Source organism: Excalfactoria chinensis, chromosome 21 (genome assembly GCF_039878825.1).
Source record: "Excalfactoria chinensis isolate bCotChi1 chromosome 21, bCotChi1.hap2, whole genome shotgun sequence".
Taxonomy (NCBI): Eukaryota; Metazoa; Chordata; class Aves; order Galliformes; family Phasianidae; genus Excalfactoria; species Excalfactoria chinensis.
Genome location: NC_092845.1, coordinates 614,175 through 627,157, shown reverse-complemented (window position 1 = coordinate 627,157; position 12,983 = coordinate 614,175). Strand labels below are relative to the sequence as shown.

Here is a 12,983-nt window from a genome sequence, read left to right as displayed (position 1 = left end):
CAGGTTTTTAGAGATACTCAGTAAATGAGGAGACTATTTAGTTGGCAAGGTATAAGAAAAAAATCTTAGTTATTTTACACCAGCTCCAAACTGAATTCTAAATTCACAGATCCTAAGCAGAAATAGCTGCTTGTGTTTTGCCAAAATGTGAAGTCACTTCAATTAGAAGTTTTTCCGCAGCCTCTCTCTCAGCTGTAGGACTTTTTCCCCTTTGAAGTACAGCTCCCCCTCAATTAAGTTAGGCTTTTTCCCTTGAAGGCCAGTTTTTCCCTTCTCATCTATCAGTCAGCACGAAAAGCCTGCTGCTTATAAAACACAGCGCTGCTAAAATTCTGACTTAGTGCTGGAGTTTAAATTCCTAAGCGATTTCCAGCCAAAGCCTTGCATGGAGTGCTCTGCATCGCATCTTATTCAGCGCTGGGAGCTCAGTGCTAAACAAAGAAACAGCACTGAGAAGCAGTTTGAAGTCAGAGCGGAGACCCACCTGTCCCTCCCCACAGAGCAGCACGCGGCGCAGCTGCCGGCAATGGGCAGCTCCAGCAGCTCGTGCATGAATTGCTTTGCTAGGGATGACATCATGATTTATAATGCAATTTTCTAATTCTAGAGCAGTAATCCATAATGAATCAGACGAGGCTCATATGGGACCTGCTTAGCTTTTAACCGGAAATAATGGTGTTATAACTCTTCTTATTTTGTGAAGTAAGAAGAAAAGAAACATAACCTCTCGCACCAGAAAATGGAAGAAGAAAGTCACAGCTTCAGAGTTGACCCTTTCATCAGCAGATGACAATACATTACAAACAGGAATGATGGGGGACAAGTGGTCGGTACCCAAGCCTTCCATTAAAAAGAAATGCCCCCATCTATCGTTGACATTCATTCTGTTTTTCAGTTTTATTAGGAAAAAATAAACTGAAACAAAAAACCCAGACAAACAAAAGAAAGCCATTGACCTGAGGCACCTCAAACATATTTCTAATCTAATACCACATGTCCAGGAATCCTAAGACTCTCAGTGCCATCTCCTCCACGGACTCATTCCATACTTCAGGTTACCTTTGGATGTTACTGAAGCACTTTCCATTTCACAGCCCTGTTGGATGCTATGGGGACCATTAGAAACACTGCCCATCTCAGCAGCGTTCAGCTGAACACCAAACATTTTCCTTGAGGACAGATCTCACTGTTCTGTTTTTCTAAGCATGCAAAAAACAAAAAGGTGTGTGGGGGGGAGGGAGGAGGAAGGCATATGCAAAGGCTGCTTCCAAAATTCTTTCCCTTGCAAATTTATGAGCACAGTGTTTTCCATCTGTTTTCAAAGAATGGAAGATAATAAATTACTATTCCACCTTCTGTTCTGGCAGGCAGACCTCGCTCTCGCCCCCGCTGTGTCCCAACCCACCGCCCCCAATGGCCGTCCACACAGAACGAGTCAAACAGACCCAGACACGCTTCGCCAAACTTCCTCTTCTCAGGTTAATTTACAATTGGATCACTGGTGTGTCCAAAGAGCAGCGGGCACCCAGTGCCCCAAGCTGGGACAGCACACAGAGGTGTTCCCACAGCTTGCAGCTCCCCCCAACAAAACAATGTTGGTAATGGTCCACTCATACAGTCCTATCAAAATTGCAAAGTGGTAAACCATATGCTGCAAACAAGCAGCAGATACTGCGAAGAACAGACAAATGGCAGTGGAAAAAGTCACTGGAGAATATGATTATAACCAAGCAGTAATGCATTTTCACAAATTCTATAAAGAATTTATTCAGTACCATATGCCTGAATAAGACCCAAATAATTAACACCTCATCAGCTACACATCTATACTCGGGTTATACTGCCTGAAAGGTCCTGGCACATTGCTGGAAAAGCTTTTCCTGATATCAAGGAGTGATCAGGCACTGACACAGGCTGCCCAAAGGAGCGGAGGGGTCACCATTCCTGGAGGTGTTCAGGAACCACGGAGATGTGCTGAGGGACATGGTCAATACTGGTGGAAGGTGGATGGATGGACTGGATGATCTTAGAGGTCTTTTTCAACCTTAACGACTCTACGGCTCTAAATGCCCAATGTACATATATTTCTGTAAAAATAAATGGCATCAAGTGGAAATAAACAGTGATCTGTATTTTAAAAGCCTGCCATTTTGATGGAAGGAGTCTATGCAGACTGGTGTGCTACAGCAGGTGAAAGATTATTGTAATTAAATATTAGAAGCCAGACTAACGCATGAATCTAGAGTTCAAGGAGAGGAAAAACACACAACTAAAACCAACAAAAAATACTCAAACATAAATCAGACTCTTTCATGGCACCTAAAAAATAAATGCCAGAAGGCAGATTCCCAACTGAACAAGAAACTCAGCTGAGTTATCCACCATTCTGGGTCCTAACCTAACAGATGCAGAACTACAACACTGCTCAAGGCTTCCCCTCAGCTTGGCGGAAAACAAGATTAAATGCAGAAAATAAGTCACTGTTTGGTAGAACAAAGCCTTATTCAGCATTTATTCTCATGGAGCATCCTAAAAATCTCCCTTGCTGGCATGAAACCGGGGTCCATATGAAGCTCACGTATTCAAAGTGCCATCAAAGACACTGATAGGACAGGCAACACAGGAAAAAGATGACGGAATAGAAGTTACTGCACGTCCTCCCCAAGCATGAGCTCTAATGAGCGAGCAGACCTTCTGTGTACAAACTGGAGGTGTTCTGTGATGGTACTTGTGGCAGGGTACAAGGCTCTCTTCCTCAGCCAGTTTACCAACAGCAAAGACACATTTCCCCCAAGCAAGCCACAAACCAAGAGCTAACTGAACCAAAGGCAGCCAGCTCCTGACGTCCTTCTGGGAAACACGCACTCAAGGTTAGCGAGCAGCACACAGCACAGCGCTCTGATAAAACTCTTACTTTGCACAGAGCATGCACAGATCGGCTCAACGTGATAAAAGTTCTTCTGATTTGCTGAAAGCAAAGATGTCAGACCTGTGTGCATCTAAACACACGGGCTGTTTGTTCAGGACTAATGATGAATTTACCTGCGTTCTTCCCCCTGGTGTCACAGAATCCTCTCTCTTTTCTCCTCAGTTTTGATGATGCGCTTCAATCCCACTGTGAAATCTCACCCGAAATATCAGTTCATTATTCTACTTCAAAAGCACAGGGTTATGATGGATACCACATACACAATGTGAATAGTTATGTGTTAATTATCTCCACGGCTTTATTTATAATTATTATTCCAAATGAACTAAAAAATCCCAAATCATAAAGCACGGTGTGTTTGTTGCTCCCCAAAGAGAAAGCAACTTCACAGAGAGAACAATAAATTAGTGCCATCTAGTGGAACTCAGAGCGCTAACCTGGCACAGAGCTGTCAAACCGTACCTTCCACTTCACTGCCCTTAATTTATGACCTCGTTTATGAATATCAAAACTTCTCTACAGTAAGTAGATTGAGAATACAATCGTAGAATGGTTTGAGTTGGAAGGGACCCTGAAAGGCCGCCCGGTGCCACTCCATGCAGTGCACAGGGACACCCACAGCTCCAGCAGTGCTCACAGCCCCGTCCAGCCTGACCTTGGCTGTGTGCAGGGACGGGGCACCACCGCCTCTCTGGGCAACCTGTGCCACTCCACCCTACTGTAAGTCTAGCTGTAGTACTGCATGTAATCTTTATTAGCACCAAATAGCTCAGAATGGGTTTGATGTGCAGATAAAGAGATATCAACACCTTGCACCCACAAAGTATAAGAAATGTGAGGCTGACCCTTGTCCAGTCACTGGCACACAGAAGAAAGCCCCAACCCATCACAGACCTTTTGCTTTGCTTTCTCTTAACAAAACAATTGGTGACTCCTAAGGAGCTCGCATTTACATTGTTTAGCAAAAATGTGGAATTCTTGTTAAATGTACATCAAATAAGTAAATGTGGGTACTTTAGGACGCTTCCGGATCTGACACGAAGGCAGGCAGAGATATTTATAGTTCTAATCCATTTAAAGTGCTAAATTCCACGGGAATAAGCAGCACTGCTTTCACTCACCACCTAAACTCACTGCCATCCTTAGGAAGGAGGAGATAAGATAAAGCCATTCACCTGATAAGAAAATATCTTTTTCCCTCTTTTTTCCCCCCTGTGATACTACTTACAGGTACTTCTGTACATCCCAGCAGATCAACTGCATTCACAAAATAACACACGAACAACACAGGGCCAGCACACAGAAGCACACGGCCACGTTTTATTTTCTCGCTGCTGCTGTAACATGACTTCCCCTCCTACACACAGCGCCCAGTGCAAGCTGCACCCACAGACCACGAGCAGATTGAGCTCCAAAAGGATTTGGGAGGCTCCAGAACAGCACTGTACGTCTGCTCACAGCCTGGAAGCATGTCATACTTCTAAGAGATTATCTCTTGAAAGCACCACAATTGAAGCATGTTTACAGTTGTCTGTTCTTTTGAATTCTGCAGGCTTGTAATAATTTAATAAGTTCCTTGGACAAGCAGCTGCTGATGATACTTTGTGCAGTGGTGTACACAAGTGCCTGATGACTGTTTCTCACTATTAACACATTCCAAAAAACACAAAATCAAGTTCTTGAAAAATGGTAATTAACCGATACTGTCAGCATACAGTTTGCATTCCAGAGCGCGAACTGCGCGGGATGAATGCTGTGAGCACACTGATAAGTGCTATTTAAACTCTCAGCTACGACGATTTTAAACTGGTTATTAAAGGGCTTTTGAAGTGCACTGAATGCACTGTTTTACCATAGCGGTGCAATAGCATTAACCAGCACACCTACATTTCTCACTGTTACAAAAACCACCACAACACCAACCACCTGCCGTCCGGACAGCAAAAAGAGGTATTTGCTATTACAGAAGACAACCAAAACAGCAACAGCTCCATTCCTGTCTCACAAAAAGCTCCTTGCAGAAATAAATCACAGCAAATTCACCCCAGCCTGAATACCTCAAGCTGCCACTGGCTCACATGTGGGTCAGAACCTTGTGGAATCCAAGTCAGAAGTATCTCATGTTTTCCCACTTATACAAAACTAACTTATTGCCATGTAAGAAAATATGCCCAATTAGTAGATATTTCAAGGATAAGCAAAAGAAAAGAGATAGCAGAGTCTTTAGCAAGCAGCAGAGCTCAATGTTATTGATTAAACACAAGCATATGGTAGCGTCTTTGGGTTCGGAAAGTACAGCAATTACATCAGTTATCTCAGCCACATTTTCTCCCTTTCACAGATGTCTTTATTTCCTCATTGCCACCAACAGAAGCAATGTCAGCAAAGAAATAGATTTGGATTCACCTGTTCTGAAAGCTGAAGCTGTTGGCAGTGCTGCTCGAAACAACCACAGTTACAGACTCAACCATTGGCATGTAGGCCAGTGTGCCTACATGCCACAAATTTTATCTGTGCATCTTCTCATTTAGGATACCAGGCCAAACAGTTTGAGAGCCAACACCCACCGAAACCTCCCTACCACAACTCTTCAGACATGCTGGTTCACTTTCAGCTGGTCCTGTGTGGAGCTGGAAGATGATGAAGGAGCCAGAAGACTTGTGGGGTACTGGCACTGCTGCCCAGAGATCTGTGGGTGCCCCATCCCTGCAGGCACTCAAGGCCAGGTGGGATGGGGCCCTGGGCAGCCTGAGCTGGTGGGGGCAGCTCTGCCCATGGCCGGGGGTGGCACTGGGTGGGCTTTGAGGTTCCCTCCAATCCGAGCTGTGCTACGATTCTATAAGCTTGATTCTTGGGAGTCCCTTCCAACCTTGGATATTCTACAACTCTACCATTCTACTATTCCCTGAAGTTCAATTCTCCAAAGTTTGAAGTAAAAACATTCTTTTTTAGAGACTGTCATACAGTTTTCTAGCTTGTGCAAGGATGCCTATTGTAACAGAAAAGCTTACCTGGCCTGAATTTGCTGGCAGAAGACAAAAGGAGAAAAGACAGCAAAACTCGTACGCATCGACCCAACTTTCCTCCAAAGTAACCGTCACAGCAGCCTAAAACCACAGCACCAAAGGAGCAGATCACCCCTAAGGCAGCTTGTTATTCCAAAATGTAGGTAACCTGAAGACATTCCCAGCCTTTATATCTTCAGAAGGCCTGGAGGTTTGGTCAGTGCATTCAGAAATGACCAAACCTCCCGCTGTTATTTTGGGCCCTGTCTGATAACCCAGAGAGCACGCACACGGTGAGCCGAGGACATCTCCCCCTCTAGAGATGACAGCGCACGCGGAGGAGTCACTCCCCTTTCAACCCTACCCCCAGCACTCAGAAAGCCAGGCCGGCTCCGCATGCAACGCAATGACCAAATGGGACTGTTCTTCTACAAAACAGTGCACTAATTCTCCTGCATTCAGTCCTTCCACTTGAATGGAATAAAAACCCTTTTCAGAACAACAATTCCGATTCCCCCCCCTCCCTTTTTTTCTCAGGCGCACTATGGGACTCCTCAGTGCGTGCACAATGCAAATAAGGCAAACTTCCTTTGAAAGAGTGATTAATATGCAAAGACAGCCCGCTTTTTGTGGGATGCGAAGAACCACCAATGGGCATTTCCAAATTCTGAGGTTTCTTCAATTATTGCCACTGTTTATTCTAAACATAAGATTATGCAGTAATACCACACATTAAGACCCATTTGCCAACATGATGTAAACAACGCCAAATTGACCGCTCATCTTTTGTGTCATATTTAAATGCAGCCTTGGACATCCCAGCTATGAAGGTGCTGGAGGAAAAAAAATAATCATTAAATGTGAATGTTTTGCAGGGTTTCTCTTTTAAATGTAGCAATAAATTCTACAAAACTTGAAATATGTCAAATAATATTTGCCACCTCATTAGAAACTCATGACAGTGACAGTTAATTAACTAACACCTGTATGAATACATTACACAACTCCAGTAACCACTGGAAATATTTCTTCCACGGAGACACCAATTTTCACCCAGCAGCCAACCAACATTCCATCCACACAACCGTCCCCTCCCCTCCTACACTCACAGGCTGTGTTCCTGCTGTTCACTGCTCCTGGGTCCCTTTGGAGCCACAATGATGCCTTCCAAAAAGCATTCCTACAGTCTAGGTTTCAGCTCACTCCACTTTCCAAGGCATCTCCTCAAGGCATGGGTTGGACATCACCAACTGAGCGGAGGAAGCTTGGAATCTTATAAAGCCACCATGCAGAGCTGTATCGCCGTGTCCATCTTCACTCATGGAATAAACTCCACTTGGCAAATCAAGACCAAACTCATTAAATTACAACTCTGAAGCAATTTGCACATGCTAAATTGGGTGAACCTTCAGTTGTTAACCGTTCCCAAAAATAAGCTTTTCCATCAGCAGCTGCCCAGGGATCTGACGTTACCAGGATTAAGGCCATTATTGATGTTCTGCATCTGTCCAAACAACAGCTTCACAAAAGTATCTGCAGTAAACATACTGCATGTGATAAAACAAAAGCAACCTCAGACCCCCAAGCCCACACATACCCCATTCCCCAGAAATGCCACAACCAAAGCTGTCTGCTCACTTCTGTTGCTCTCAAACACATCAGCATCTCTGCTCACAGCCCAGCACAGCTCAGCACAAGCTTTTCTCTCATCTCTCGTGGAAGGTTTGGGAGCTGCAGGTCTGACTACTGCATGGACTGCCATTATCTGCCCTCTTACATACAATAAAAACCTTCAGACTTGGACTATAAGTGGGGAAAAAAGAAGTATTTTAACATACAGTTTTTCCTTACTTTGTATCTGGGAATAGTTGACTCCTTTCAGGTGCCCATATTGTACACTGAAAACGACTCCAAAATCCCAATCCAGCCCTCAGACAACTGCTCTGCTATTTCTGCCCAGCTTCCACATCTCCGTGAGGGTACAAAGTCAGGAAAGCAAAGACAAGACCTTTTCACTCCACCTGGAAGAAGCTGACACGGCCCTACTTTTCCCAACAGCCCCCTGGATAAAAGCTACGACACATCGCCAAAGAACAGCTTCTCCCCAATCTGGTTCTGCATGCACTTTCATTAACTTCAGAGGATCTCCTGCTATTTGCAAGCTCCGGGTTAGAGGAACAACAGAATCATACATTCTCTACACAAATGATCACAGCAGATGTGTTAAATAACAAGCAAAACGCAGGACGACCTTTTAAACGAGAAAATAAAGCGTGCTTTTGTCTCTTACTGAGGCTTTTCTCTGCTCCTCGCAGACTGATGGCAGCAGATGCGGCGCTCCTTCCTCCTTCCCCCACCGATTGGTTCTGCTCTCTGACAGCCGGTCAAGGCAAACCCATGGCGATGCCAAACAAAAAACACCAACCGACCCAACGAAACGTCGCCACCACAAACGCTCAACCCCAAATCCCACGGCAAGGAAGGAATCGCTGCTTCCCAGCGGCAAGCAGGTCTGGCTGTAAAATGTGCTCCTGGAGATGAGCCGAGGAGCGAAGGCACTTCCAGCCTGGAGAGCAGCCACAATCTCTAACACTTAAACACCGGGTATTCATTCAGTTACTGCTATATTAAGTGTCTTTTAAGAAACAACAACCCAAACCCATGCCAGCCAGGACTTCTGCATAGGTCAAGAGGATAAGGTTCACATAAAAGACTATTATTTATGAAACCCTCGGGATGTAAATGAAAGGAGCCGAGCCATCTGCTGGACCTATAAATCAAGTTCTACGTTACTGGAGAACATCGCTTCAATGTAGCAGTACATTAAACCATCACTACGCCAACGGGAATACACAGCACGGCGTTACAGCATCACAGCGCGGGGAAGACGGTGCCAGCCCGAAGCATCCCATAGCAGAGCGCCGGCCGGGCTATGGCTGCCTTTACCACCAGCAGCACTGCCGCTTTGTTCTGGCTTTTTAATATTTTATTTGGGTTCGGGATTCACCATTTTATGCAGCTTTAGCAGCCCAGTCCCAGCTGCGCGGCTCCCCAGGCACTGTCTCTGCATTCATAATTACTATTATTGGATAAACACGCGCGGGCACCAAACGATGCTGGGCGTTAGAGACTGGGGGGGCGGGAGGGAGGATGGGGGGCATCCACCGCGCGGGGGCTTCAGGCGCTCGGAAAGCGGGCCGGGCGGGGCGGCTCCGGCAGCGCCTCCCGCTGCACCTGCCCGGCCGCGGGGCCGCGCCCATCCCCCGGGGGTCGCGGGGCCGTTGGCGACCCGGGGGCCGCTCCCGCCCGGCGTTGATTGGCCGCCGCCGACCCCTCCCCTCCCGCGCGGGCAGCGCTGCTCGTGCACGGCCGCCGCGGCGCGCTCCCCTCGCACGCTCCCGCGCCGCCGCCCCGCGCCCCCCCGCCGCGTCCCGGCCGCGCTCCCCCGCCGAAGCCGCCCCGCTCCGCCGCTCGCCTTTTTTCCTTCTTACTCCCCGCAGCCGCTCTTTGATCGCAACCGCATCCCCCGCGGTCGCATCCCTCCCCGTGCAACCGCACCTCCTCCAACCGCATCCCCTTCCTCGAGATCGCATCCCTTCCCTTACAATCACACCCCTCGCCATCGCATCCTCCGCCTCGCACCCGCGTCTCGTACAACCGCATCCCTTCCCTCGCAGTCGCGTTCCTCGCAACCGCATCCCTTCCCATCGCATCCTTTCCCGTGCGATCGCGCCCCTTCCCGTCCGATCGCACCCCGCACGGCCGCTCCCCCCGCCGCTCACAATGCGCCCGTCGCGGCCGCACCCCGCCGCCCATTGTCTGCGCTCCCGCAGCCCCTTCCCCCCCGACCCGGGGCTCCCCCCGCCCCGCAGCCCCCCGCCCGCAGCCGGCATCGCCCCGCCGGTACCTGCGGCTCCGAGGAAAAACAACGTCCAGGGCAAGGCGGCGGCGGGCAGCATCGCAGCCGGCGGGGGAGGGGGGCGAGAGGGGCCGCTCCGAAATAGCCGTTCCTTGCGGGCGGAGCACCACGCGGCCCTCCGGATGGATCTTCCCGTTTTTGCCCCGCGTCCCCTTCGCGCCGCTCCGCTCCGCTCCGCGCGTGTCCCCGCTCCGCCCGCTGCGCCCCGGCCGCCTCCCGGCGCCGCCGCCGTGACTGACAGCGCCGAAGCACCGCGCGGATCCCTGCGCGCCGCTCTCTGGATCGGGCGGGCACCGCCGTGTCCTTCCGCCCGCGCCCGCCTCAAATAGGCCGCGCCGGTGGGCGCTGGCGGCCGCCCGCAAAACGCGGCGCGGAGCGGGGTGTGATTCGGAGGGGGGGAAACGCGCGGAGCTGGTCGCCGTCACGACGAGCAAAGTAACACGGTTCAGTTGCTCGATGACCGTTTCCATCATTAATGCTGTGTGAGCAGACAGCTCTGTGTGTAAGGACTGCTCACGACACTTAGACAGAACGATGATGGGGAAAGACTGTTCAGGCAAAAATAGAATCATAGGATTATTCAGGTTGGAATAAAACCTCTAAGATCACCCAGTCCAACCGTCCACCTACCAGCACTATTGGCCATTCATGGCTGCCTCAGTGCCACACCTCCACGTTTCCTGACACCCCCATGGACAGTGACTCCACCACCCCCATGGGCAGCCCGTGCTGCCGTCCCACCACTCTTCTGGTTCTCCCTATATTCAATCTGAACCTCGCCTGCAGCTCTGACGCCATTCCCCATTCTGCTGTCACTGTTGCCTGGCAGAAGAGGCCAACGCCCGCCTCACCACAACCTCATTTCAGGGAGTTGCAGAGAGTGATAATCACAGAGCCATGGGAGGGCTTATGTTGGAGGGGACCTCAAAGACCATCAAGGAGCCAACCCACCAGCTCAGGCTGCCCAGGGCCCCATCCCACCTGGCCTTGAGTGCCTGCAGGGATGGGGCACCCACAGCTCTCTGGGCAGCAGTGCCAGCGCCTCACCGCCCTATGGGGAAAGGATTGCTTCCTCACATCTAACTGACGTCTCCCCTCTTTCACTTTAAAGCCATTCCCTTTTGTCCTGTCCCTATCAGACTCTGTACATGGTCGCTTTCCCTCCTGCTTGTGAGCTCCCTTGAAGTACTGGCAGGCAGCAATGAGGTCTCCCCACAGCTTTCTCTTCTCCAAGCTGAACAAGCCCAACTCCCTCAGCCTGTTTTCACAGCAGAGGTGCTCCATCCCTCTGAGCATCTTCATGCCCTCCTCTGGACCCGCTCCAGCAGCTCTGCATCCCTCATCAGGTTCTCATGTGCCCACTTTCAGAGCCCGTCCAGGTCCCTCTGGATGGTGTCCCTTCCTGCACCACTCAGCTCGGTATCAGCAAACTGCCGAGGGTGCGCTCCATCCCACTGTTGAAATCCCACTGTTCCTGTGAGATCTCCTCGGCTCAGGGTTATAAACCACAGAGTGGAATTACTGACTGCTTTCTTTTGCCTACCTCAGCGGCACACTGACCAAACACACTACCACAGTCTGTCCGGTCAGCCTTATCCTATCTCTACCTTTGTTCTGGGTAACAGCCCTATGCAAAACGCTCCTCAGGTCTGTGCTGCTATTCCTAGGTTGGCAGTGCAGGCAGCGATGTCCCTTCTGTTTGTAGCTGAATTTGTTGTAAAATAAAATCAACATCTGCCTTTGTTCCTTTCAGTGACGTAGAAATCTGTTAGGGCCCTTCTGGTGATGTCATCAACCACAAGAATGAAGATGAAGTCATCTGAATTTGAGAGAGAAAATGGCACTTCAGAAATTCTGAACCTTGGCATTAAAAGCACACGTGCCTTGCCCACATACTCCAACACTGATCCCCACCTTTGCCCTGCTCTGTGATTTGCTTGCCACATCTGTGCAGTTCTTAGACATTATCTGGCTTTCCACTTCTTTCTTTATTTTTAAAACATGATTTCCAAATATCTTCCATCCTTGAAGTTAGAAACCGAATGTGTATGCTTCTGCATAGAAAACCATCGCACTTACCGTGTGCAGTACATGTCTCATTTTAATAGTCTTAATTCTTTTCAATCTGTGCAGATGTTTCAGTTTGGAAAGGAGAGAGGCTGTCTGCTGCTCAGAACCACAGACAGAAGCGGACTGTGCAGACATGGTCAGGATGAATTGCCTGTTCTTCCACGTTCTTCCCATGCCATCAGTTGTGGCTGCTTTAATTGGGAGCATTATAATTTAGCCAGGACATCACCCAGTGCCTCTGAGTGAGCACAGTGCAGCCATCACTGCCACCTAACTGTTAGAGAACAGCCATCCTAGCTGTGTCGTTACTTACACTGATATTAACTGGAGGACTCACGGTTTTATTTATGGAGTAATGTATGGGCAAAACCAGTGCAGGCAGGATTAGAAGCGGCTACAGTGTTGGATGCCCCTGGATAAATCCCTACCTTTAGGACTGTCTTGCTGACTAACTTGGGTGACTGTGTGTTCTGCTATGTGCCACTCTCAGCTACCATCAGAGCCCAAGAGTCCCAGATCCCATTCACTATCTTTAATCTCTTGTCTGTCACCTTCCAGCAGTGCCTCAGGAGTCCAAAAAAAATCTTTTGGGTTAAAGATTACATATCTGCAAGGCAGGAAAAAAAAAGAAAAAAGGGAGGAAAAAAAGGAAAATAATAGGAAAACAGAAAACCCCATTGCTCTTATCCACGATTCCTATGTGAAGGAAATCTAAGAATTTGTTCAAGAGCTTTTTTCATTTGCTTTCTGTAACACTAGCAACAGTTGCTTGGCCCTTGATATAACCGCTCCCTTGTCAGATAGGGAAAATTAAAGGGATTTTTCTCCTCTGTGGCAGCAACATGAAACAAGGTCAAATTTTGTGCAGTGACAGTGGTTGGCTGTTTCTTTTGGCTATTTTTATGCAAATAGAAATACAAAGAAGTCTCTGGTTATAATTATCAAAGGACTTTTCTAAATCCTCCTAATACTAAAGTTGCTCGGAGAGGGTTCCAAGTGACCCTGTGGCAAAGGAAATCCATTTATTTGTTCTCAGGCAACATTACTGATATATTGCAAA

The 12,983-nt window shown here is 48.5% G+C and overlaps 1 protein-coding gene across 6 annotated transcripts in view; it reads right to left on the bottom strand.

Annotated features, from left to right (window-relative positions):
• Window positions 1-10,058, bottom strand: part of NCAM1 (neural cell adhesion molecule 1) — an 81,057-nt gene extending 70,999 nt beyond the window's left edge. For 2 of the 6 annotated variants that reach the window (XM_072354892.1, XM_072354893.1), the window contains exon 1: window positions 9,842-10,058. In XM_072354892.1, coding sequence (XP_072210993.1) covers window positions 9,842-9,893 — 52 coding nt within the window. In that variant the 5' untranslated portion in view covers window positions 9,894-10,058. The remainder of the gene's footprint in view (window positions 1-9,841) is intronic. The other 4 variants (XM_072354889.1, XM_072354890.1, XM_072354888.1 and 1 more) reach the window with 3 other exon arrangements.
• Between the last annotated feature and the right edge of the window lie 2,925 nt (window positions 10,059-12,983).